This window comes from Cnephaeus nilssonii (genome assembly GCF_951640355.1).
Source record: "Cnephaeus nilssonii genome assembly, chromosome: 12".
NCBI classification, from domain to species: domain Eukaryota; kingdom Metazoa; phylum Chordata; class Mammalia; order Chiroptera; family Vespertilionidae; genus Cnephaeus; species Cnephaeus nilssonii.
In genome coordinates, this window is record NC_137083.1 from 80,551,994 (window position 1) to 80,579,650 (window position 27,657).

Consider the following 27,657-nt stretch of genomic DNA (forward strand, 5'->3'; position numbering starts at 1 on the left):
ACCCAGTGCCTTGGCTGAGGTGAGCCGAGCACACGGAGGCGGCTGCTGCCACTTCCCCATCCCTCGGCACCCGGTGACTGAGGCCAGCGGCTGTGAGCACTGGCTGGTGTTTGCGGTGGAAGGTCCGTTACCTGCCCCTTGAAAATGCTGGACCTGCGATGGGAGGCGGTGAGGCAGTGGGGCCTGGGCCTGCGCTCGGGGAGACCGAGGCCACGGCGTCCCTGTAAACGGCAGCAGCACTCGCCCCGCCGACCGCTTCGCCTCCACAGCCACAGTAAGGACAGTGAGAGGAGGGGGGCGGCTGTGGGCGCCGGGAGGCCGAGGGCCACGGGGGAAGCGCCGGACATGGGCATCTCACGAGGAGCTGTCAGGTGACTGTCCAAACCCACCATCTGCTGATACAAAAAATGTGCGATTTCCAGGGGCTGCCACGACACTGTGATGGCAGCCGCTGCCCCGCATCCCGTCTCAAAGGAAGACATACAAAGCGCAGTGACCACCCGCCTCGGCCTCACTCCCAGCCCGGCTCTCTGCCCCGGGGTGGACACTGGAGGCCCTGCTCCCGCGGCCCGGCGTCCTGCTGGCCTGGCGGCTGGGCCTCCGCTTGGGAGGGCTCAGCAGTGAGACACCAAGTCCTGTCCAAGAGGAGCGGCTCCGTCTGGATTTCCTATTTGGTTACATTTGAACTTGAAAGACACCTTCCTAATTGAGTTACACACAACCGGAGGTTAAGTCACTTCTCTCAAAAACTAGCTCCCAGCTCTCCCGCTCGAGACATATGGATCAGTCACCTAGTTTTGAAATGTTATAATACATTTGTTTGCGGTTCAGTGATTTGGACTGATTTTAATTTAATTACACTTTCGCGGGCAACAAGGACTCTGCATGCCCAGGACTTATGCCTCAGGTATTTGGAATAACACATTTCACCTGATGAACAATTTTCACAGCCCTCAACGTCATGTCTTTCAAACTAAAGTTTACCATCCATTAATACAGGCCAGGTAATGACTTAGTGGTTTATGTTAAAAAAAAATAACCAAACGGAATAGAAAACGCCAGCATACATCCCACACATGAAAGGAGGCCCTACTGGCTAAATGTTTGTTTATATGGACAGAAGTGTGTGCATGTGTGTGTGTGCACGCGCTGACTCACATGTAAAATGTGTCTCTTCCTGTGGTCAGAAAGCGTAAAGCACTGCCTGTCCTGCCGGTGCCTTCACCGGCTGCTAACGTCCCGTCCCGTCCCGTCCCGTCCCGTCCTGAGCGCGTGCTGAGCTGCCCGGACCACACTCAGTGCGCCGGGCCTTCTGTGGGAGGCCAGGGGAAGCACACACATCTAGGTACTCGGGCGGGTAGCACATCACCCCACGATCGAGGCTGCCTGTCAGAGTGCGGGAAGCTGGCCTACCAGGAACCCCACCACGAAGAGAGAAAACGTGGCTTCTGCCTCCCGTCAGTGTCCCACCAGAATTACTGCCCTTTCTACATGGAAATGGAAGTACCTTTGGGCCTGCAGGGACCTTAAGTTTTAGACATGATGGTATTTCAGATTTTTTAGAAAAACACATTCCAGTGCTTATAAGCACTCATTTTTGTAAAACTTCAATTTCTAAGACATTTAAATGGTCACACTGACAATATCTCATAGAAACAAATAGGAGTAACAATTTGTAAAAAAAAAAAAAAAAAATGCCCTGCCTGTAAACAAATTTACCAGTGCCTCTAAACATTATTTTTAAAGTAACATCAGACCAGATTTTTTAAAGTTTAAAAAGTCCGTACTGTATGTACGCCCATATATATTTTTTAATTACTGTAAGAATTGTCTTTATTCATTAAATACTGTGCAAACGACAAGGAAAGCAACAAGGCTTCTAACCACGTAGGCCTGTGCTGTGGGCAGATTCAGGGTGACCGAGACCAGGCTGGTTTGGGTGCCCCAAAGACCAGGTGTGCACGCACCTTTAACGCACCTGGGAGTCAGGACCACGGCAAGGTTCCATCCCACCCATCACCCACTGTGCACTGAGTGCTAATGGGAGTGTGTGTGCATTTACTTAGAACAGATCTAGTTTAGAGAGAATGTTCATAAAGCTAAGAAAACATTAAATCTAAGAAATAGGTTGGAAAATCATTACAAAAGTTATCATCTGTAATTTTAAAATATTTTATTTAAATATGCAGAACCAATTAATGACCGGAGTTGGCTGAGTCTCCTCAAGAAACCTGTACCCCCAGGCCTAACGCCTTCAGAAAAGACGCGGGAGGTGGGAACGAGGAGGCCTGTGGTCACGAGGGGCAGCGCCACTTTGGGGACAGCTGCTGGCCTTCACCAGCCCTCACTGACAGGTCCCTGCCGGCCCCAGCCCTGCGTGCAGGCCACGTGACCAGGCCCGCGTGTGGGTGTCCGCAGCAGGCCTCCCTGGGAGGCCCGGCCAGGTGGGCTCAGTCTCAGAGAGCAGTGGTCAGTGAGCAGACCCGGCACAAACACGGGAAAGGTGGCTCTGCCGCAGACACTGTCGGCCGTCTCGCACGTGCCCAGAACTTCCCGGGACGTGCCAGAACCGGGGTGACTGGGCAGCACCACTCTACTGAAGGAAGCGTGTCTTCTTCGTGGCCGTCTGTCCCCGGGCCGGCTCCCACGCGTTCCCGCGAAAGCCTCCGCTGGCGGCCGATGCCCACACAGGCGGATGCAGGGAGCTGGAAAGCACGCCTGATGAGCCTCCTCGGTGCGCGTCCCTGCTGGCGGCCACCAGGCGAGCGCGAGGCTGAGTGCTGTTCACAATCCTCAGCTGTCTGTTAAGCGACCTGCATTTCCACGAGGCTCCAAAGGAAGCGTGGGTGTACACGGAGGACAGGCCCAATCGGTGGAGCTTGCAAACATACACACATATATGTACGTATTTACAGACATGTGAACATACGTGTGTATGTAGAGACCGGATTTGGGGCTGTGCGGGGCCCCTCGGATTCTGCACGCTTGACGGACAGAACTCAGTCTCCTGGGGGACAACTTTATTCAGTGGATGTGGGGCCACGACACGACCCCGAGAGTTATTTACAGCTTAACCACCGAGTGGCAGCAGATCACGGTACTCGGCCAAACTCTTCCCACGCCGGAACCAGATGCTGTGCGCTTGGTGCTAAACTGGTCGCTTTTCCAGGTCGGAGGTTTAAATGGCAAAAGTAGTGAAGCCTGAAGCGGCGGCAAAAGAAGCGGGCTTCCACCCAGAGTGCTTAGTTTAGGATGGACACAGGAGCGCGAGGAGTGAGGGAGTTTAGAAAAGGGGCTTAAACATGGTGTCAGCCAGCCTGGAAGGAGGGCGCTGCCAGGGTCTCACCCTGGCAGCGGTGCCAGGAGAGGAGACACTGACCGGCCATGAACTTGGAGCCGGCTGGCCACTCCCTCCCACCTTGGTGGCGCAGGGCTGCCCAGGCGTGGGGGTGAGTTCCCTGTGTTCCCCGGACTCACATCTGTAACTAAATCTGAACTGTGCTTTGTCCTGCGTCAAGGACGTGGAAAATATCACAGGCGCCACGCCGGCTCCCACGTCCCAGGCAGGCACTCCTGCACCTGTGCACGCCCTTGGCCACCTCCGTCCCGGCACCAGGTGCCGCCAGCTGCCTCCGCGTGTGCAGGTCCTGGGCTGGGCGAGTCCTCGGAAGCCCGCTTCCCGGCTGCCTCCTGGTGGCCGTCCCCACGGAGCGGAGCGGAGCGGACGTGGGTGCGGGGCTGGAACCCACGCCCCGCAGGTTCCCAGGAGACAATTAGAAAGTGAGCGCGGCCGCCACGCCTGGGACGGTGATGTCCGAGTCTCTCCCGCGTCTGCGCTGGGTGCGCAGCGGCCTCACAGGACCTTCTGGTGCCCGTTGGCAGACGGCTTGGCGCTGTCCGACTCCCGGGGCGCCCTGGAGAAGTGCAGCTTATGGAGCCCTGCGGGGAGGAGAAGTGGTGAGAGGAGGCTCTGCCCGAGGCGGGCGGGGCGGCGGGGCACTGACAGCAGTGAAGGTGCTGGGGACACCTCCAAGGGGTCTGTCTTCCCCCCGGGCCGGGCCAGCCCTGCGGCACACACAGCGCCCCTGGAGGCAGCTGGGCTTGTGCTGAGGTGCAGGCAGCCGCCCCCTCCGCACGGTCCCTACCCCCCTCACCCACCCCCCAGCACTGATCCTCCTGCAAGCCTGTTCCTACCCCAAGGGCGCCTCCCAGGGAGCCCAATCCCAAACAAGCATCATCCATTTGTGTTTCAAAATACACACACATGAAGAACACAGGAAAACGCATGGACAGACACAGCAAAATATGAAGCATGTATTTAAAAAGAAAGGCAATGGAAAACATTACCCAAAAGAAAAAGGAAGAAATGGCAAAGCAACAAGTTGAACAAAGATAATATTTCAGAGAATAAAAAGTATTGATGTGAGTCACAGCAACCAGTGCCACTGAGCCACCACCTCCACGGAACCCAACACAGAACACTGCACCGCGGGAGAGGGGACAGGACTGGCCCTCCTGGGGTGGGGGTTCCTTCTGAAGCTGGGGTGCTGCCGGGCTGGGGTTTGGAGGAACCAGTGTCTGTCTTGTGCAGAAGCCGCCATGGGCACCATCGTCCGCAGCTAAACTGAGTGTCCACTGGGTGCAGACACCCTGACGGGACATCCAGGGCCCTGCACACAGCGGCCCCGCTGAGGTACAGCCGCCCGATGGCAGAGGTGCCCGTGGGAGCTGAGCGAGCTTACAGCTCGGCGGCCTTGCAGTTTAACTCTGGACACTGCCAGCCAGAAATGCCTGATCCCATCCCCTGTGCAGACCCCCCAGCCAGAACCCCACACCTGGGCAGGGACCCATCCACCTTCTGGTGCTCCGGCTGAAGTGAGGCATAACTTTCCCCTTTCGGGCCAATACCCCACCAGCCACCTCCTTACAGGGTTAGTATAAAGTAAAGCACAAACAATCTGAAATCTTTTCTCCTTCCCCAAGGTCACCCTTTCTTTATTTAAAATATGTGTGTTTTTTTTATTGATTTCAGAGAAGGGAGAGAGATGGAAACATCAATGATGAGAGAATCACTGATCAGCTACCTCCTGCACGCCCCGCACTGGGGATGGAGCCCACAACCCAAGCATGTGCCCTGACGGGAATCGAACCCTAACCTCCTGGTTCCTAGGTTCACGTTCCACCACTGAGCCATGCCGGCCGGGCCCAAAGGTCACCCTCAGTCCCTGGGCTGGGAAGCCCTGGTGAGCCAAGCTTTGCTGTCGCTCACGAGGCTGAGCGCAGGGCCTCAGTGCCAGCATCAGGCTGCCTGTCCAGGAGCTGGAAACAATGGGGCGTGGAGCATAAGCGCCGAGTGCTGCCAGGGCAGGTGGGTGAGCTCGTCAGGACTGCCTACCACCAACTGCTGCCTTTCCCTTTGTCTGTGAGGCTCAGGCCGCACCCGGAAGGCTGACGTGTGGGCCTTTCTATTAACCTGGGGTTCCCACACCCAAAGGCTGGGGCGTACTTAGTGTCACTGCTGCCGTGAGCAGGACAGATACACTCCGAGGGCACATTTACACCCACTGAGGAGTGGGAGCGGCCACGGGAACGGTCAGGGCTCCGCTCCCAGGAATGCGAGCACCGGGGCCTGCGCTGTGGCGCTCACTGCGGAGAACTGACAGCGCTGCTTCCCGCTCCCGCCCCGCGCAGCACGGGCTCAGCCCCGCGGGTGATGCCTGTTGTGTCCCCGCCGTCCTCAAAAGCAGGGCCTTGCAGGTGAGGAAGGCGGTGCTTCAGGGGAGATTTCACACAAGGGTCAGGACTGTGACCGCTGAGCGCTCACACTTGGAAAAATGAGTGAAAACGGAAAATTAACTCTCACGTCAGTTACTAATTAGCAGGAAGAGGGAAACCACGCAGCGCCTGCGGATTACCTAGGGCCTTGAGGAGCTCTTCCCGGACGGCGGAGGTGAATTTTCTGACCAGACACAGTGTTGTCACCACAGCGAAAAGCAAATTGTAGGATAACACAATATAGAAATTTCCCAGCCAGTTAAACCTTCCGAAGTCTCCCAGAAGATCAAATCTAGTGATTCCTGTTAAAAACAAACAGCCCTTAAATCAGGTAGGATGCATTCACAGACATCACAAAACAAAGTGCCCATCAGAGCCAATTCCTTGGACTTTCCCATTTCTGTCAGTGACGATACCTTGTGGAACCAGACCCGTCCGCCCTGCCTGCTCCCCCATGTGCCACTCAAAAAGAGGTCACACAGAGGTCATGCTCACACTGGCCAGAACTGCCCTGCTGCTGGGGTGGGAGGGGGGCGCAGAGGAGAGTAAGGATGGGGGCGGGGGAGGGGGGGCGAGTGCACACTGACCCAGGAAACGGGGGTCTGGTAGAAAAAGACACCTGACAGCCCACCCCTTTCCCGCCCCCGCGTGTCCACTTCCTTGGAGAGGGCGCCTGCCCCTCCATGCCCTCTACTCAAATTCTGTTTCTCCATCGCACACGTGACCTGGAACAGCTGTGCCTCCTCTGGCTGCTTTCCTGCCTTCTTTCCCCACAGGATGAGTCCTGTGAGAGCAGGGGCTTCGTCTTTCTGATTCCTGTGGTCCCAGAGCAAAGCCTTGCGCACACTCAATACTTACTACATAAATTAATAAACACAAGGTGATTCCTTTTCAGGAAAACATCATTCATGGGAATCAGGTACTACCGGCTTGGCGAATAAAATGGCACAGCGGCAAATGCAGCGTGGTTGTGTCATATTGCACAGAAGTCCCTTTAACTCACCTGTACACGCTTATAAAAGCAATAATTTAAATAGTCCTCATCGCTGAGCACGTGCCTTGGCCCATACTTACTGGAAAGGATGTGTGAAAGGTAAGATTTTCTGACCCCTGGTATACTGTTGCCATCTCTCAAGGAAGAACTTAAAGAGCTACAGGGGGTCATATAAAAATTTAACCACAAAGGACTATAAATCAAAACCTTTATTTTATGAGTGCTCTAAGGGGTTTCAAGAATGACTTCGACTAAACTCCATTTCACCTTGTCAGCCAACTTTCAGACTTAACTCTCGTCCCCATCCCAATGCAATCCCATCACCTGCCCAGGGCAGACTCCACAAAAGCAGCCCATAGAGACAGCAGGAAACTCTTCATGCCAAACAGGCAGGAAAACAGGAGGTTTCCATAAGTAGCTCTTTTGCAGTCACATCTACCCAGCGCCAATGACTTTGACTTTGAGAGACAGAAATCTACTAAAACTTTTAAGGAGCTAGAAGACTAATGAAAACATACAAACATCTTTCTAAAGGAAACAGGGACCCAGAGTCCAGCCAGGGATGCTGCACGGCCCCCACACCACGAGACCATGGCAACGGCCGTGGCTGCAGCTCCTCAGAAGTCTTGGTGAAACTTTACTTGTTAAAAGGAACACATGTCTAATTATATATTTTATTTTTTTAATAGAATACCCTTTAATTTAACCTAAGAAGGCATCTGTAAACAAGATTGAGTCCTTCCAAACAAGCTTCATTGGTTTCAGCCCAGAGATATTTGACCTTCAGGACCAAAGAAGCCTTTGAGAATCTAGTGGTAGCCATGGCTCTTTTCATAAGAAAAGCACACAAATGCACAAATCTCACGTATCGTGACACTCACCGATGGAGGAGCTGGGAGGTCACAGAACAGAATCCTTGCCAGACACTCCTCAGAGCCTTACCTAGTCTGAACCTTCTTGATCAGACAGCACCATTAGCAAAACAAAGTGAGAGCACATATACCCAACATGTGTGTGCAATTATTTATAAATGATGCTATTCACTGCCATACATATTACACACAATAACTCAGCTAAAAAATCCCAACAATAAAGGTAAATGCAAGTTCTCCTGGTTTGTTCACACGGCCCAAGTCTTCCTTTGTGAATTCCTGGGGCCCAGACTCCACTTTGGAAACCACTGGTGTGAGCTAACAGTGACCAGCCACTCCCCGAATGACCCATGTACCACGTTGGGACCACACTGCCACATGTGAATGGAGTTGGCAGGATGCACCCAGAGAATGGAATACACACCTGGGAACAATGTTCTGGAAAGTGCTCTCACTAGAACTTCTCAGGGGACTCAACTTGGTATCTTGAGAGACAGGGTCAAGCCCCGAGATGAAATAGCAGGCAAAGAGCAACACCCTCACGGACACCTGTCCCGGGACAGCGCTGCTGCCCCAGGGGCTCTGCTCAGCGCACCGAGCACTGCGCAAGTACCGGGCCGAGACACTGTTGTCCCAACTTAGGTTCCTGTTTTAAAATCCTAACGAGTGCTGGCTAGGATCACACAGAGCTCTTCAATCCTGAAAACCTTCTGTGAGACTGGACAGCAAGAGACCTCGGCAATCCCTTCTCTAAACGTCATGGCAATCGTTAAGCTGAAAAACGTACCTTTTTATTAAAAGTACCAACACTTAAGAAAAAGTAACAATACTTAAGTTTTAACTTAAAAACACTTACTATACACATGTGTAATACTTAAAAATCTCTACTTCTGGAGAGAAGTATAAGAGAGCCTTAATTTCTAAGGCAGCAACATTTAAAATACTACTAACTGTAAGAAAATTCAATTATCAAATGTTGTTAACCCTCCTCATCAAATATTGAAATGCTTATTCCCATTTACGAGTGCATTTTTTAAAGATAAGTAAGACATATATGAGGTAACAACCTTAAAGTTAGGCAGTGGATAAGCATAGGACCCATTATCTGGATTATCCGACAATAGAATACTCTTCACCACAAAGTGCGCAGCAGTCTGCCCTCTAGGATTCAAGTGAAAATGTCTGCTGCTACTGCCGTGAATTAAGATCTCTTTCCATTCATATTATAGAACGAAGGTAAAACTTAACCTCACTCCAAGAAAGAGCTGGTTATCCACCTGCAATGTGAGTCAACAGAATTTATGTGCATTAGCCTACCAGAGTCAGCTTCGATGTTCAGCAAGGACATTCATGTTCTCAACTAGCAAGACAATGAGAGAGCGGTCACAGAGCCTCACACACTGAAGGATCATTCAGGCAGTGTGATCAGTAAATGACGTGTGCTGGCAAACCACGCGGCTGACGTGGATGCCTTGGCTTCCCTGTAGGACTGCCAAAGAGAACATATGCATCTTGTTATAAATAACAAGTTTAGAAATTAAACTATTCTTTGATGAAACATTGGAATTAACACATTCCCCTCCACCTACCCACCCAGACTCTCACAGTGGTTAGTTTAAATTATGTTGACTAGATTTCCAAAATCCTTCCTCTAAACCAGACGTTTGAAATAAATTTGCTTAAGAGTGTCAAATAATAAATGTGACAAAAGTAATGGAAGAGTAAAATCTACAACCCCTTTAAACATCATTAATTTCAGGATTAATGTAAATAGGCTCATTGCCAATCATTTTATTCATTCAAAAACAAAGTTGTTCTAAAACTAAAGAGAGGTTCCATTTTGGGGGTAAAGTGAAAGATAATACTATTTAAGTAAAGACGTTAACTTTTGACGTTAAGTTTTACTGTGCAAATAGATTCTCATTAAATTACATCAATTAGAAATGTTAATTAACTTTACGTTCCAGCCAAGATGTAGTAAAAGACACCAGATTTTCCCTCCCACCTGAAGTTTTAGAGGAGTCAAAGTCATACACAGATTTTCAACTGTGCAGGGGGTCACAACCCTAACCCCCTAGTTGTTCAAGAGTCTACTATATTTCAAAAACTGAAAGAAAAATTAAAGAGCCTCTGCATGGAAAATATAAAACAGACCCAAGTTGGCCTTCTACAGAAGAAAACTAAAGCATAAGATATAAAACACACAATAGAAGGGATTAATGACAGATTAGACACTGCAAAAGAAGAGATTATAGATTTGAAGACACATCAATGGAACTATTTGAAATGAAACACAGAAATAAAAACAAGACCAAAAATTAACAGAGCATCAGTGACCTGTCAACTTATTTCAAATTGCTAATGTGCTTGTGGTGACAGTTCTTAAAGGAGAGGGAAGTGAGAATGGAAAATATATTTGAAGAAACAATGGCTGAACATCTTAGAAATTTGATGAAAACTATACCGATAGATCAAAGAAGCTCAATAAACTCAATGTGCAAGATATAGAAGAAAACTAACCCAAGGCACATCATCATCAAACTGCTTAAGTGATAAGAAAAATTTTATAAGCAGTCAAATTTTTAAAAGGTCACATAAGTAAAGATAATGATCACAAGATTTCTTGTCAAAAACTATGCAAATGAGAAAACAGTTAAGTAACACCTTTAAAATACTGAAGAAAAAAATAAGTCCATCTTAAATTCTATACCCAGCAAAAATATCTTTAAAAAAATAAAGATTGGGCAGGCCTAGGCAGGGGCGGAGCCAGCGATCAGAGGGAGCTGGAGGGCCCCTGCTCAGGCCTAAAGCTTCGGCCCAGAGGCTTTAGGCCTGGGCAGGGCCCAACCCGCAATTGGTGTGAACTATAGAGGAAACACCTTTTCTGACTGCACATTGGCTAAGCTCCCTGTATGCCACTGGTAATATTCTTAGTAACTTGGGTAATAAGAATCCAAAAAGGTGATCTAGGGTTTTTCCACCACACTCCTGGGGAAAAAAACGAAGGTCCGCTGCTGGAAGGCTAAGAAATGTCATATCCTGCCCTAGCCGGTTTGACTCAGTGGATAGAGCCTCGGCCTGCCGACCACAGGGTCTGGGTTGATTCTGATCAAGGCCATGTACCTAGGTTGCAGGCTCCTCCCTGGCCAGGGCCCAGATCAAGGCTCATGCAGGAGGCAACCAATCAAAGTGTTCCTCTCACTTTGATGTTTCTCTCTGTCTTTCCCTTTCTCTTCCACATTCTCTAAAAGTCAATGGAAACATACCCTCAGGTGAGGATAAAAAAAAAAAGAAAGAATGCATATCCTATGAAAGACACATCTTGAAATGCTAAAGAAAGTTGTCATTTTTTCATGGTGAAGCACCTGAACGGTGGAATGACCAGAACGATTGGCGGCTATGACGCACATTGCAGTGACCAACCAGCCCAATAGGGGCCAGGGCCAGCCAGTCAACCACCCAAGGCCCCTCCACCCTGCCAGCCCCGCCCCGACCATCCCCCCCTCCCCACAAACACTGAAGTGTGACCTGGCACCCATAGCCCCTATGTTCTTCAAGGGTCAATCGTGCATTGGTATAAGGTTCTTATACCAACTGTCCTCAGGTGTGGCAAGACTTTTTTTCCAACAGGGTAGGGTAGTTGCTTCTGCCTGGAAGCTAGTTGTTATTTTTAGTCTCTGAAGTGGCTCAGGGCAAGACCTTCAGTGATTCTAAGTAAACACTCTCCAGCCTTCATAGACCAGGAACCTGAATGACAAGTGATCAGGAGGAAAACTGCTCACAGTCTGGACTGTCAGTCAGGTGTCCAGGAGAGGTGCCCAGTACAACCTCCATCTTCCCTGCCCTCTGAATGCCCCCTCACCCCACCCTGATGCAGTCAGGTGTCCAGGAGAGGCGCCCAGCACAACCTCCATCTTCCTGCATTCTCTCTCCACTGCTTCCTACCAAAGAGGGCAGCCACGTCACACCACGGCCTCTCTCTTGAGGGTTTGTCAGCAGGGAACTAAATCACATTACCTGTCTAGGGAGATGCTTAGAAACGGAAGCTATAAGTGTCCCTGATACTGAAGCATCTTTGAAGCTTCAACTCATCCAAAAGCGAACAGCAAACTTCTATACACCCTGCAAAGAGCTTTGACAGTAATAACCCCCCCCCCTCACTGGCCCAGCTCCCATTCGGCACCCCCACCACCCCAATCGGGGGCGGGCAGCCGGACGCCACCCATGCACGAATTCATTTCATACACCGGGCCTGTAGTTATTAATAATGAACTACTATGTTCGTTAATGACTATTATAATTATGTTGCATTCATTTCCCTTACATGCCTTATGCGCAGGTGCACCATTTCTCTCCACTAATACCAGCAGTGAATATTTTAGCAGCCGATTGTGTTATGCTTATTAATTTGTGCAGTTATTCAGTGTCTGGTAAGTTAGTGTTCAAGAAAAAATATTAATTTTTATTAAAGTGTTCTATTATTTTATGTTAATGATTACTCATTTATTTCAGCCCTTTGTATCTACCATGTCTCTATCTAAATAAACCTATGTATACATAAAAATTGAAGCTTTTGTTTTTTTTGCGGCCCACATAAACTTAAACCTTGTTTATTTGGCCCATGTTAGCCTTTGAGTTTGACATGCTTGGCATAGAAGATCTACCTAATACATAGTCACAAACCCAGACAGACAGCCAAAATAAAGAGACAAAAAAAACAAACCCTAAATGAAAGAATAAGAGAATTCTCTAGAAGAAGAGATAAATGAAGCAGGGATGAGAAATTTATCTGAAACAGAGTTCAGAGTAATGATGGAAAAGATGCCCACCAGCATGAAAAAAGATATAGTAACCACTAGAGGCCCGGTGCACGAAATTCGTGCACAGGGGGCAGCGGGGAGTGTGTCCCTCAGCCTGGCATGCACCCTCTCCAATCTGGGACCCCTCATGGGATAACCAGCAGTTGGACATCCCTCTCACAATTCAGAACTGCTGGCTCCTAACCGCTCACCTGCCTGCCTGATTGCCCCTAACTGCTTCTGCCTACCAGCCTGATTGTCCCTAACTGCTCCCCTGCTGGCTTGATTGCCCCTAACTACCTCTGCCTCGGCCCACACCTGGTACCCAGGATTCCCTCCTCCAGCTGACCACAGGCACCCAGGATCCGGGCTTCCCTCCCTCTGGTCAGCCATAGGCGCCCAGGCTGGCTGCAGCCTTAGGGGATGGTGGACAGGGGGCTTCGTCTGTGCTGCAGCTGCAAGTGCTGGCGCCCAGGACTGCAGGGTGGGCGCCTTCTTTGTCTCCCAGGCCACAGCCAGCCACAGGGGCTGGTGCCCGGGACTGCAGGGTGGGCGGATTCTCCATCTACCATGCTGTAGCCAGCTGCAGGTGCTGGCACTTGGACCGCAGGGTGGGCGGCTTCTCTGTCTCCCAGGCCACAGCCAGCCACAGGTACTGGTGCCCAGGACCGCAGGGTGGGCGGCTTCTCCATCTCCCGGGCTGCAGCCAGCCTCAGGTACTGTGGCCCGGTTTCTCCATCTCCCCCAGGACGTGGGGCGGGTGGACATGGGGTGGGCGGCTTCTCCAGCTGGCTGTAGCCTGGGATCATAGGGCAAGCGGCTTCTTCGTCTCCCAGATCGCATCCACCCTCAGGTACTGGCACCCGGTTTCTTGTCTCCCCCAGGACGTGGGGAGGGCGGCTTCTCCAGCTGGCTGCAGCTTGGGATCACGGGGCAGGCGGCTTCTTCATCTCCCAGGTCGCAGCCAGCCTCAGGTGCTGAGGTCCGGTTTCTCATTCTCCCCCAGGAGGTGGGGCAGGCGGACCTGAGGTTTCTGCTGCTGGCTGCAGCCTGGGATCACAGGGCAGGCGGCTTCTTCATCTCCCGGGCTGCAGCCAGCCTCAGGCACTGGCACCTGGTTTCTTGTCTCCCCCAGGACGTGGGGTGAACCGCTTCTCCAGCTGGCTGAGGCCTGAGATCACGGGGCAGGCAGCTTCTTGGTCTCCGTGGCTGCAGCCAGCCTCAGGTGCTGGGGCCGGGTTTCTCCGTCTCCCCAGGACATGGGGCGGGCGGACCTGAGGCTTCTGAGGCTGGCTGCAGCCTGGGATCATGGGGTGGGCAGCTTCTTCCTCTCCCGGCCGCACCCAGCCTCAGACGCAGGGCCCGGTTTCTCCGTCTCCCCAGGACGTGGGGCAGGCTGACGTGAGGCAGGCGGACCTGAGGCTTCTGAGGCTGGCTGAGGCCTGGGATCATGGTGCAGGCGGCTTCCTGGTCTCCGTGGCTGCAGCCAGCCTCAGACGCAGGGCCCGGTTTCTCCCTCTCCCCAGGACGTGGGGCAGGCGGACCTGAGGTTTCTGAGGCTGGCTGCAGCCTGGGATCACAGGACGGGCAGTTTCTTCGTCTCCCGGCAGCACCCAGCCTCAGGCGCAAGGCCCGGTTTCTCCGTCTTCCCAGGACGTGGGGCAGGTGGATGTGAGGCAGGCGGACCTAAGGCTTCTGAGGCTGGCTGAGGCCTGGGATCATGGGGCAGGTGGCTTCTTGGTCTCCGTGGCTGCAGCCAGCCTCAGGCGCTGGGGCCCGGTTTCTCCGTCTCCCCAGGACGTTGGGCAGGCGGACCTGAGGCTTCTGAGGCTGGTTGCAGCCTGGGATCATGGGGCGGGCGGCTTCTTGGTCTCTGTGGCTGCAGCCAGCCTCAGGCGCTGGCGCCTGACTTCTCCGACTCCCAGAGACCAGAGAGGCTGGGGGGCGGGGCTGCCGCCATGTTTTCAGTTTAATTGCATACTCACTCAGATTGGATGGTGGGCGTGGCTGGTGGGCGTGGCTTGTGAGTGTAGCGGAGTGATGATTTGCATATTACTCTATTATATTATAGGATGATAAAAGAACAGTCTGAGATAAAGAATGACATAACACAAATGAACACATTGGAAGGAATACACAGCAGATTAAGGGATGCTGAAGATTGAATCAGAAAATTAGAAGACAGGGTAGAAAAAAAATCAATCAGAAAACCAAAAAGAAAAAAAAACAATTAAAAAACAGGAGAACAGCTTAAGGGAACTGTGGGAAACATAACATTAGAATAGTAGGTGTGCCAGAAGAGGCAGAAAGGGAGAAAGAGATACAGAACATGTTTGAAGAAATAATGGCAGAAAACTCCCCTAACCTGGTAAAGGAAAAAGTCACACAAGTTCAGGAGGCACAGAGAACCCCAAGCAAGAAGAACCCAAACAGACCCACACCCAGACACATCATAATTAAAATGCCAAAAATTAAAGACAAAGAGAGAATCTCAAAGGCAGCAAGAGAAAAGAAAACTGTTCCCTACAAAGGAGCTCCCATAAGGCTGACACCTGATTTCTCATCAAAACTCTACAGGCCAGAAGGGAATGGCATGAAGTACTCAAGGTAATGGAAAGCAAGGATCTGAGACCAAGATGACTATATCCAGCAAGGCTATCATTCAAAATAGACGGTCAAATAAAGAGCTTCCCAGACCAAAAAAAAAAAAAAAAAAAAAAAGGGCTTGCACTGGCATTACAAGAAATGCTAAAGGGACTGCTATAATGAGAAGAAACAGAGAGAGAAACCTAGCCATACAGAATTAAAATGGCAATGAATAAGTACCTATCAGTAATAACCCTAAATGTTACTGGATTAAATGCTCCAATCAAAAGGCATAGGGTAGCTAAATGAATATAAAAACATGACCCAACTATATGCTGTCCACAAGAGACCCACCTCAGAACAAGAAGACACACACAGGATGAGAGTAAAAGGGATTAAAAAGTCTTTCCATGCAAATGGCAAAAAAAAAGAAAGCTGGAGTGGCAATACTCATATCCAACAAAATAGACTTCAAAATGAAGGCCATCACAAGATATTAATACTAAAAGGATTAATTCAATAAGAGGATATAACCATGGTAAACATACACTGAGTGGCCAGATTATTATGATCTCTGAACACATAATAATCTGGCCACTCAGTGTATATCCTATATAATAAAAGCCTAATATGCAAATTGTCCCCTAGTCCAGGAGTTCAACCAGCAGGCAGGCCGGCCAACCGCCCATGTCCCCTCCCCCTGGCCAGGCTGGCCGGACCCCACCCATGCATGAATTCATGCACTGGGGCCTCTAATATAAATATATATACACTGAGTGGCCAGATTATTATGCATTCAGAGATCATAATAATCTGGCCACTCAGTGTATATGCACCCAATACAGAAGGACCCATATATGTGTGAGTGTGTATGTGTGTGTGTGTGTGTGTGTGTGTGTATAAATATATTTTTATTGATTTCAGAGAGGAAGGGAGAGGGATAGATAGAAACATCAATGATGAGAGAGAATCATTGATTGGCTGCCTCCTGCACGCCCCCTACTGGGGTATTGAGCCCGCAACCCCAGCATGTGCCCTTGGCCAGAATTGAACCTGGGACCCTTTAATCCACAGGCCAAAGCTCTACCCAATGAGCCAAACCAGCTAGGGCGGGACCTAAATATATTTTAAATAACTTCTAGAGACCTTTATCAGTGAGATCGACAATACAGTCATAGTAGGGGACTTTAACACCCCACTGACTTCACTGGACAGATCTTCCAGACAAAAACTTAACAAGGAAACAGTGACTCTAAAGGACACACTGGATCAGATGGATGTAATTGACATTTATAGAACATTTCACCCCAAAGCTGCAGGATATACATTCCTCTTAAGTGCAGTTAAGATCATTCACAAAGATAGACCACATGTTAGGACACAAAACAAGTCTCTACAAGTTCAAGAAGACTGAAATCCTAATCAAGCATTTTCTCAGATCACAGTGGAATAAAGTTAGAAATCAACTACCGTAGAAACACCCAAAAACATTTAAAAACATGGAGGCGAAATAGCATGTTATTAAACAATGAATGGGTTACTTCACGGAAACAAAGGAAAATGAACACACAACAACCCAAAATCTCTGGAACACAGCAAAAGCAGTCCTGAGAGGGAAGTTCATATACAAACTTATCATAGCACTACAGACCTACGTCAAAAAACAAGAAAAATCAACAATAAACTATTTAAACCTACAACTTAAAGAATTAGAAATAGAACAACAAGAAAAGCCCAGAGTAAGTAGAAGGAAGGAAATAATAAAGATTAGAGCAGAAATAAATGACAAAGAGGCTAAAAAAAAAAATACAAAAAATCAATGAAACCAAGAACTAGTTTTTTGAAAGGATAAACAAACTTGATAAACCATTAGCCAGACTCATCAGAAACAAAGAGAAAGGACCCAAGTAAATAAAATCACAAACAAAAATGGAGAAGTAACCACTGACACCACAGAAATACAAAGGTTTATAAGAAAATACTATGAACAACTATATGCCAACAACCTGGACAATGTGGATGACATGGAAAAATTCCTAGAAAAATACAATCTCCCAAAACTGAATCAGGAGGAATCAGAAAACCTGAATAGGCCAATAACAACTGATGAAATAGAAGCAATAATTAAAAAAAAAAAAAAAAACGCCCGGCAAACAAAAGCCCAGGTCCAGATGGCTTCACAGGAGAGTTTTACCAAACATTCAAAGAGGAACTAACACCTATACCCCTCAAACTATTTCAGAAAATCCAAGAGGAAGGAACAGTTTCAAACTCATTATATGAGGCCAGCATTATCCTAATTCCAAAACCAGATTAAGACACTACAAAAAGGAAGAATTACAGGACAATATCCCTGATGAACATAGGTGCTAAAATCCTCAATAACCTATTAGTGAATCACATCCAGCAATACATTAAAAAGATCATACACCATGACCAAGTGGGATGTATTCCAGGGATGCAAGACTGGTATAATATTTGCAAATCAATAAACGTGATACATCACATAAACAAACTGAAAGACAAAAAATCACATGATCACATCGATAGATGCAGAAAAAGCATTCGACAAAATCTAACATTCATTTTTGATAAAAACTCTCAGCAAAGTGGGAAGAAAGGGAGCATATCTCAACACGATAAAGACCATAGATGACAAACCCACAGCCAACATCATACTCAATGGGCAAAAACTAAAACCATTTCCCCAAAGAACAGGAACAAGATAGGGATGTCCGTTTTCACCTCTCTATTCAACACAGTACAGGAAATTCTAACCACAGTGATCAGACAAGAAGAAACAAAAGGCATCCAAATTGGAAAGGAGAAGGTAAAACTCTCACTATTCACAGATGACATGATATTGTAGATAGAAAACCCTAAAGACTCCAACAAAAAACTACTAGATTTAATAAATGAACTTGGCAATGTAGCAGTATACAAAATCGACACCGAAAAATCGATGGTTTTTTTTTATACACCAATAATAAATTCTCACAAAGAGAAGCTAAACAAACAATCCCATTGCAACAACAACAACAAAAAATTAAGATACTTAGGAATAAACTTAACCAAGGAGGCAAAAGACCTATACTCAGAAAACTACAGGTCATTGAAAAAAGAGATAGAAGCCAAAACCGGTTTGGCTCAGTGGATAGAGCGTCGGCCTGCGGACTGGAGGGTCCCAGGTTCGATTCCGGTCAAGGGCATGTACCGTGGTTGCGGGCACATCCCCGGTGAGGGGTGTGCAGGAGGCAGCTGGTTGATGTTTCTCTCTCATTGATGTTTCTGGCTCTCTATCCCTCTCCTTTCCTCTCTGTGAAAAATGAATAAAATATATTTAAAAGAAAAGAAAAAAGAGATAGAAGAAGATATAAACAAGTGGAAGAATATACCGCGTACATAGATTGGTAGAATCAACATTATTAAAATGTCCATACTACCCAAGGCACTCTACAGATTCAATGCAATCCCTATTAAAATACCAATGGCATATTTCACAGATCTAGGACAAATACTCCAAAAATTTATATGGAATCAAAAAAGACCCCGAATAGCTGCAGAAATTTGGAGAAATGAAAACAAAATTGGAGGAATCACAATACCAGACTTCAAGTTATACTACAAAACCACCGTAATCAAAACAGCCTGTTACTGGCACAAGAACAGGTATCGATCAATGGAACAGAACAGAGAACCCCAAAATTGACCCAAGCCATTTCACTTAATTAACATTTAACAAAGGAGGCAAGAGCATACAATGGAGTCAAGAGAGTCTCTTCAGTAAATGGTGCTGAAAATATTGGACAGATACATGCAAAAAAATGAAACTACGCTACCAACTTACACCATACACAAGAATAAACTCAAAATGGATAAAGTCGTCAAACCATAAAAATCCTAGAAGAAACCATAGGCAGCAAAATCTCAGACATCTCTCATAGTAATATGTTTACCGATACATCTCCTCAGGCAAAGGAAACTAAGAAGGAAATAAATGGGACTACATCAAAATAAAAAGCTGCTGCACAGCAAAAGAAACCTTCAACAAAATGAAAAGAGAACCCACACTATGGGAGAACATATTTGGTAATGATACATCTAATAAAGGGTTAATATCCAAAATACATAAGGAACTCATACACCTTAACAAAAGGAAGACAAACAATCCAATAAAAAAAAATTGGCGAAGGACCTAAATAAACATTTCTCCAAAGAGGACATACAGATGCCAAGAGACATGACAAAATGCTCAAAGTCACTGATCATCAGAGAGATGCAAATTGAAACGACAATGAGGTATCACCTCACACCTGTCAGAATGGTTACCATCAACAAATCAACAAATGACAAGTGCTGGCGAGGATGTGGAGGAAAGGGAACCCTCGTGCACTGCTGGTGGGAACGCAGACTGGTGCAGCCACTGTGGAAAACAGTATGGAGTTTCCTCAAAAAATTAAATATGGAACTCCCATTTGACCCAGTGACCCCACTTCTAGGAATATATCCTAAGAAACCCGAAATACCAATCAGAAAGAATGTATGCAATTTAGAATAGCTAAGATCTGGAAACTGCCCACGGGCCCATCAGTAGATGAGTGGATAAAAAAGCTGTGGTACATTTATGCCATGGAATACTATGCAGCAGTAAAAAAGAAGGATCTCTTACCCTTTGAGACAGCATGGAGGGACCTGGAGAGTATCATGCTAAGTGAAGTAAGTCAGTCAGAGAAAGACAAGTATCACACGATCTCACTCATATGTGGAATCCAAGTAACAAAATAAACTGATGAACAGAGTGGATCCAAAGACATGGAAGCAGGGAACAGAGTGTGGAATCTCAGAGGGAAGGCAGTAGAGCGTGGGTGGGTGTGAGGTAATCAACCAAAGACCTTGTATGCATATATGCATGGCCCTTGGACACAGATAATAGGGTGCTGAAAGCCTGGGGCAGGGATGGAGGGTGGAGGGGACGGGCTGGAGGGGGGGCAATAAGGGGCATGCAGGAGGCGCCCAATCAATGATTCTCTCTCATCACTGACATTTCTATATCTCCCTCTCTCTTCCCCTCCCTCCCTCCCTCTCTCTCTCTCTCTCTCTCTCTCTCTCTCTCTCTCTCAAATCAATCAATTTTTTGAAGAAAAAAATAATTATAATAACAACCATATCCAAATTCAAAGACAAAGGTTGAGAGATTGGATTAAATAGCAAGACCCAGCTATATATTATTGACAGAAGAAAACCAAACTATTTAAATACAAAGACACCAACAGGTTGAATGTATAAGAATAGAAAAAATTATACAATGTTAACCCTAATTTAAAAAAGATAAAAAGGCTGTATTAATGTCTCACAAAGTAGATTTCAGAGCAGAGCAGAGAATATTGCCAGGGATAAAGAATGTCACCATCATTATCATAATTATAAAAGAGTCAATTCATCAAAAGGACATAACAATCCTAAATCCTATATAATAAAAGGCTAATATGCAAATTGTCCCCTCGACCAGGAATTCAACTGAGAGTTCAACCAGGAGTTCGACAGGGGGTGGGGGGCCCCTCTGCCCGGCCAGCCCAGCCCAATCGGCCCCAATCGGGGCAGGCCGGCTGGACCTCCCCCAGGCACGAATTCGTGCACTGGGCCTCTAGTATTTATATAATAATACCAGAGCTTCAAAACAGATGGAACAAAAACTAACAGAGGTATAGAAAGAAATAAACAAATCCGCAATTATTAGATTTCAGAGCCCTTCCTCAATAACTGATAAAACAAGTAGCTAGAAAATCAGCAAGGACACCGAAATTGTGTGACATATCAACCAAACTGACCTGACATTCACAGGACACTATCCAGTTATTATCAGAACATACTTTCTTTTCACGTGTACACAGAACACAGACCATGTTCTGGTCCATAAAGCAAGTCTGACACTAACATAGAAACAAAAGCTGCACCTAAAGTCGTTAGCAGTGGAAGTGCGTTCACCGTCCTGCCTGCTCCCACCACCGCTGCTCACCGGTCTCAGGGCTGACAGTACGCAGTGTCTTGTTATATTCTCAGCCAGGTTAGCACTCTTGATTCTTAGTACAAATTAGTCCCTCACTATAGTTCACAGTCTAGTTTTAATTTTTAACATTCTAAAACTGTATCTTAAGGCTTCTTCTAGCAAAATGATCCTAACTGGATTTATTTTCATATGAAAAATATTTTATAACAAACTAAAAGTTAAGGAATTTGGTTGTGTGTCAACAGATGGCTAAGTTATTTGGATAATGTGTGGCCTTGACATTTTCTTGGGCAAGACTGTGAGCCCTGAAACTAAGACAATGTCAGAACATGACAAGAAGGTGCCGGGAATGAGGGCGTGTAGCGTGAGCCTTGGTTACTTTCCAAACTCTTAGACATTTGACTCAGAATACTTCTCTTTATTAAAAATCCTAACTAGATATACAAACTGATTGTTCAGACATGAGGACATTAGTAATCAATCAGAAGTTCATCAGTACCCTTGCTGGTTTGGCTCAGTGGATAGAGTGTCGGCCTGAGGACTGAGGGATCCCGGGTTTGATTCTGGTCAAGGGCACATGCCCAGGTTGCGGGCTCGATCCCCAGTAGGGGGTATACAGGATGCAACCAATCATTGATTCTCTCTCATCATTGATGTTTCTCCCTTCTTCTCTGAAATCAATACAATTTTTTAAAAAGTTCATCAGTACCACTCATTTATTATTTTCTACAAAATAACTGACCATGACTGAGTCATATACACATTTTTTTGCTGAGAAATTTTCAATATGAGGTTTGAAATTATTTCTATATCAAAGTTATAATTAGGGGTATATATGATAACTTATACCTCTATTTCACACTGAGAACTGGAGAGGGAAAGAAGGCCCAGGGTAAAAATGAGGAGTATATTTACAAAACCCCAAAAGAAAACCTCTCCGAAAAGGACAGAAATGAAACAGGATTCCTTCATCAAAGAACAAAAGTGAATATTGCACTTGCTCTACTGCAGGATCAGAAATACGGGCACAGAACACAAATAACCAGCTGGTTCAAAGGGTACAAGTTTCTATGTTCATACCACAAGCACATTTTTTAAATCTGCATTTGGATCCTGCATCACTAACAAGTCCAAGAACCTCAGAATGAAGAAAATAATTTTAAAATAGAAATTAGTAGAAGTACTACAAGGTCTTTTGGTTACAGTTGAGAAAAATTTTCTGGTTAAAGGAGATTTCAAATAAATAATGCAAAAAAAAGTCAATCCTTCCGTTGTTTCTTGATTAAGCATAATAAAGAACATGTCAGCCCGGCTGGTGTGGCTCAGTGGTTGAGCATCGACCCATGAATTAGAAGGTCATGGTTAGATGCCCAGTCAGGGCACATGCTGGGGTTGCAGGCTCGATCCCCAGTAGGAGGCATGCAGGAGGCAGCGGATCAAGGATTCTCTCTCATCATTGATGATTTTTCTCTCTCTCTCTCTCCCTTCCTCTCTGAAATCAATAAAATATATATATTTTCAATAATATATATATATATATTTCTCTCTGAAATCAAATAAATATATATATTTATACTTACTCCTTTTAAGCATATATGTATGCTTAAAAAAGAACATGTCAGCAACCAGACAAAATCTGTTCTTACAAAATGCTCTGCTACCTTTAAAATATTTTATTATAGAAAACTCTGGCATCCATAGGTCATTTATTAGGCCTGATCCAGTTCTAATTTCACCTGTCAACCATCTCCTCTAATCACCTTGAGCGTCCTTTGTTTACTAAATATCTGGACACCAAGTCCCCCAGATGTTGGATTCTTCAAACCTGAAGTCTGACCACGCAGCCAGCCATGTCTGCTCACCAGCTCCTGGAGTGTCACTACTCACTTGCAAAGGGTTTAAAGAGTTCGAATAAACAATGTTAAGCACCGAAGTTTTGTGTTTCCTATAAGTAACAAAACTATCATCTATATTAATTATATTTGACTGAAAATACAAGGTCAAAATTTTTCTCACAGACCTTGTGGCAAGTGATATGCTTATAACATCTACTTAGTGGTCATTTTAAATTAGCATAATTAGCACTAATTTTTCAATTAGTGAAGTTTTCCATATTCAAATATAAGAAGCTGTTTCAAAGGAATTTTTTTAATAAAAGTGTCATGTCACACCAGACATGTAAGTCTAAAGCTACAGTTTATGCCTAACAGGCAGCAACAGTAGCAGTTGGCAAATTTAAAAGAAAAAACCTCCCAGAACACCAATTAATTTTTTATACAGGATTCAATATATTTTCAATTTATAATCATCACTTAAAACTATTAAACTAAGAGAAGAGCTGCACGTAATGGAGGTGACGAGGCTCCTTGGTGCTTCGCTTCTGTTTAACTGCGCGTGGCGGGCTGCCGCGGGCTGCGTTCCTGGGGTCAGGCTCTCCCTGCGGGAGGCATGGGACAGAGGAGACGCCACAGCCTGGAATCCGTGGTTAAGCACACCCTCTATTCTGGTCTGATAAGCTTCTCAGCCAGTAAATCAAAGTCCCGTTATACAGTAGGATAATAGTCGTGACAATTCCCTATATTTTATCTTCTTAAAATCAAAGACTCACTTCTAAAGAGTTAACAGAGGAATTACAAAGTAACTCCCAAGTTTGCATTTCCCATAATACTAAATAAAGCTTATTCTTTTTGTCTAGAAATTTGCTTTTTTAACGCTGTGAAAAGCCTCTATGAATCTGTTCAGTGCACTTACTCCTTTTCATCTATTCAGTGCCACTGGCATAACAGGTAGTGCGTGCGTGCTGTGCCGGGCGGAGCACGTGACCACTGCGCCTAATGCACGCCATTAATCCTGTTTGGACAGCTGGGTCCAGGCATTTGTTAGCTGCCTTTTAATTGTTCCATCTTTCCTTTTCTCCTTTTTATTTATCTCTATGGCAAACTACTCAGGAATTTAATGTGTTGATCTTCAAAAAAGCAAATTTTGCCATTAATTTGTTTTCTTTGTATTAAAACTATACTCAGCATGTAATTTTCTTTCGTAAATAAGCATATACTAGTACTGCTATGAACAATTCTAAATCACAGAGCACGGTAGGTTTCACAAGTGACCAAATGGTAGGGTAGCTGTAATGTCACAGAATTATTTGTTGAACTGTCATGATACATATGACATTTAGCTACAAATCAAGTAATAAAAGTGCATATTTTTGGCATTTTCAAGATTAGCACACCATAAGCAGATGTCAAAACAATAACAAGCCCTGTAAGCAAACACAAAAGGGTGAGGAGTGAGCGAGCTCTGTGTCAGTCTGTGGAGAGTGGTCCCTCTCCATTCATCAGAGATTTCACTCCTTATTAAAACACGAAATTCCTGTGAGAATTAGAGACGAGGATATGCCTGCTTTCTGGCATCGCCCGCATCCTGATGGGTGCGTCTTGAATAAATGATGATGCGATATATGAGCTGAAACAAAAGCAGCTCGGACTTGTCATTTTTGTTGTGAGCAAGTTGCTGAGGTTGAATGATGGGATGTTTCCTAATCGCTGGTGAACACTCTCAGGTCAAACCCTAAGTCTAGAAAGCGGACCTCCTCCTGAACACTCTGAGCAACATCTAGCCCAGGCCTGAGCACCCGAGTCCGCAGGGCTTACAGGCGGAGGGGGCCACAGGAAGACTTCCCAGCCACTAGGACAATGTGGGGCGCTTTGCTTTTAGAGAATCAAAATTCTGTAAACAGGAAAACTTCGTGAATGACAGGCACGTGAGATCCTTACACTAAGGACTGCCCTTTAAGTCCCTGTGGTTTTCCGAGACCTCGCTGCCTTTATGCCCACTTCATGGCACAAAGCAGCTTAAAATAAGGCTGACAGATTTTCAATTTTTTAAAACACAATTATGTTTTAAAACATTTCATATTAAGAAAAATTAGTTTAATATTTTCTAATCATTAAGCATTTTTTAAAATAAAAATCCGTTTCCTTACTAGAGACTCAAAAGCTTAACTAGTCAGTGAACAAAAAAGTCCACTGTTTTGAGAAGACATATTATTAGGATTTAAAAAAATAAGTGGCCTTCATTTGATAAAAGCGCTTTCTGGGGTAGCCCTAAATAATGAAGTACAGGGGTAAAGGGGTAAAGCAGGGGGTAGTGGTGTATCTCGAAGGATGATCTTTAGAAACTGGACTTAAGGAGTGGAGCGGAGTGGAACATCCCTCTCGGACTCACCCAGGGTTCTGGACATCACAGGCAGAGCGGAGCTCAGGACCAGGAGCGACACGCAGTTCCCAATGATCTGCCAGGAGACACGAGAGCAGCGGGCGGTCACGCAACGGGATGATAAATGGAACCCATCACCTCTGGGATGCTGTTCACTCCAGGTGTCTACTGTACCTTGCTAACTTCTTAATCACACTCTTCACTATAGAATTTAAAAATAAGAAGAAATTGCCTATAGACAGTTAACGTCCTATCTGTAAGTTCTAGAAAATCTTGGTAGTGCCTGGCACAAATATAAAGCTACAGAACACTTAAGTTACTTTACACCTCAGACAATGCATTTTACATCATTGATTGATCCTGCCAATTTCAAAACGGCTTGCTTGTCAAGTGAAAAAGAATTAATGCCTAGCCCGGCCAGCCTGGCCCAGTGGTTGAGCATCAACCTAGGAACCAGGAGGTCATGGTTTGATTCCCGGTCAGGGCACATACCCTGGTTATGGACTCAATCCCCAGTGTGGGGTATGTAGGGGCCAGGAATCAATGATTCTGTCTCATCATTGATGTTTCAATTTTTCTCTCCCTCTCCCTTCCTCTCTGAAATCAATAAGAATATATTTTTTAAATAATTAATGCATCTAATATCTCTGTTTTTAAAGCCAACTACTGCTCACAATTCATATAAGGTCTACTTCTAATATGTTGATATTATAATTTTAATATCAAAAAGCTCAAAATCCAAAACACATACATTCTAGTAATTCATTTTCAATGTACCCTATGCTTACCTATAATAATAAAAGCGTAATATGCTAATTAGACCAGACGTCCTTTCGGATGGATGACCTTCTGGACAAAGCCAGGGTTTCGAGGGAAGCCCGGGTCCCGGGTGCCAGAAGGAAGCTGGTGCCAGCAGCCAGGGAAAGGAAGGCCTACTCTTGCACAAATTTCGTGCATCGGGCCGCTAGTTCTTTCATAATAAATAAGAGCTGGAAATGCTGATTAGACCTGTGATCACTTAAGCTCAGAGTCTCAGAAACTCAGTGTGTTAGATACATCGATAGATGAATAGGAAATAAGTTCCCTCTTAAAACAGGTCAACAATATGGAATATTGAGTAAAATTAAAGAAGCCCGCAGCTCCTGTAGCTGCCCCTCATTTCAGCCGGTGGGAACATTTTACAGAGCAGCAGCCATTGTGCCACAGCCTGTGCCATTCCGAAGCCAAGGACACATTGTAGGAAGTCAAATCAGCCTCAGATTGCAAAATGTTTCTGAATAGGCCTCTTCCGTCTTGCTTTAATTATTCAAATTTGAAACACTTTGTCTCCACTACTTGTAGCAACAGAGGTTCTTCAGATCTCAAAAGAGCTCCCTGAAGTGCAGTCAGCACAGCCCAAGTGACTCATTAGCGGAGCATTTTCTTTGGAGGAAAAGCGTCTTTTCAGAGCCTCGGTGCCAGCTAACAAGCTCGGCTCCCCCGCATTTACAAGTGAATGGACGCCGTCCAAGCCGCACCGGGCACACTGGAAGCCTTCCTGTTTGTTTGCGCAATTTACAAACGCCTCTGCTGCGGAGGAAGCGCAGGGCGATGACTAAGTAAAGCACTCGGTTGGCTTGCAAGGCAAAGGGGAGGCACTGTCGCCTGAGACTTTAGCTTACCTTTGTCATGGTCGTGTCATCCTTCTTGGGAATAAAGTCTCCAAAAAAGCGGAGGCTATAGAAACCGACGACAGAGGACACCATCAGATAGCTGTGAGAGTCAAGGAAAACACCTCCAAAGAATGTGCGCTGCCTTCGCTCTCAGTAGTCTCCAAGTCTGAGGGCCCAAAGGAAACTCAAAACAAAACCAAAAGCCACTTGGAGTGCCTGGGGAAGAATGTCTTGTTTTTTCTCCGCGGCAAGTGTCTTAGTGAATTACCACTGTCCCAGAAAACTGGACAGAAAACGTGTTAACAGACAGAGCTCCAGTGAAAGAAAGGATACAAAATCAGAATGATTTCAAGTGCCGCTCCCACAAAACCAAAAGCAGAGAGCGAGGCATTTCCTATCCCAGGCCCCTGGGGGGGAAAAACACTTTTCAGAATTCAATGACACTATTATATTTGGTTTCCCTAAAACTGTTGTTTCACAAATATAGGACAGCTGAAATTAGGAACTCGGTCTAATAAAATGTGACATTAGACGGAGTTCATCAACTAACTCAACCACATGTTAACAATTTTAACAGGCTCGAAACATTTGATTTATTTCAAATTTAAGTCACTTATCAAAATAATATGATTATTTTGTTAATTCTTCAATGTGCTTGGAAGAAATCTTTTAAAAATATAACTGTTAGGACTACAGGGTGTGGATGAAAAGGGGCCACATGCTAACCTGACTAGTCAGGGAAGGACTGTGTGGA

General features: G+C 46.1%; 1 protein-coding gene across 6 annotated transcripts in view; it reads right to left on the minus strand.

The window, feature by feature from the left end:
- Positions 1-1,929: 1,929 nt before the first annotated feature.
- Positions 1,930-27,657, minus strand: part of LMBR1 (limb development membrane protein 1) — a 128,365-nt gene continuing 102,637 nt past the window's right edge. For 2 of the 6 annotated variants that reach the window (XM_079786133.1, XM_079786134.1), the window contains 5 exons: positions 27,237-27,310; positions 26,913-27,003; positions 25,261-25,327; positions 5,916-6,077; positions 1,933-3,939 (listed from right to left, as the gene is read on the minus strand). In XM_079786133.1, the coding sequence (XP_079642259.1) occupies positions 3,854-3,939; positions 5,916-6,077; positions 25,261-25,327; positions 26,913-27,003; positions 27,237-27,310 (480 nt within the window). In that variant the 3' untranslated portion in view covers positions 1,933-3,853. Of the gene's footprint in view, positions 3,940-5,915; positions 6,078-8,663; positions 9,131-25,260; positions 25,328-26,912; positions 27,004-27,236; positions 27,311-27,657 lie in introns of those variants that run through there. The other 4 variants (XM_079786138.1, XM_079786135.1, XM_079786137.1 and 1 more) reach the window with 4 other exon arrangements.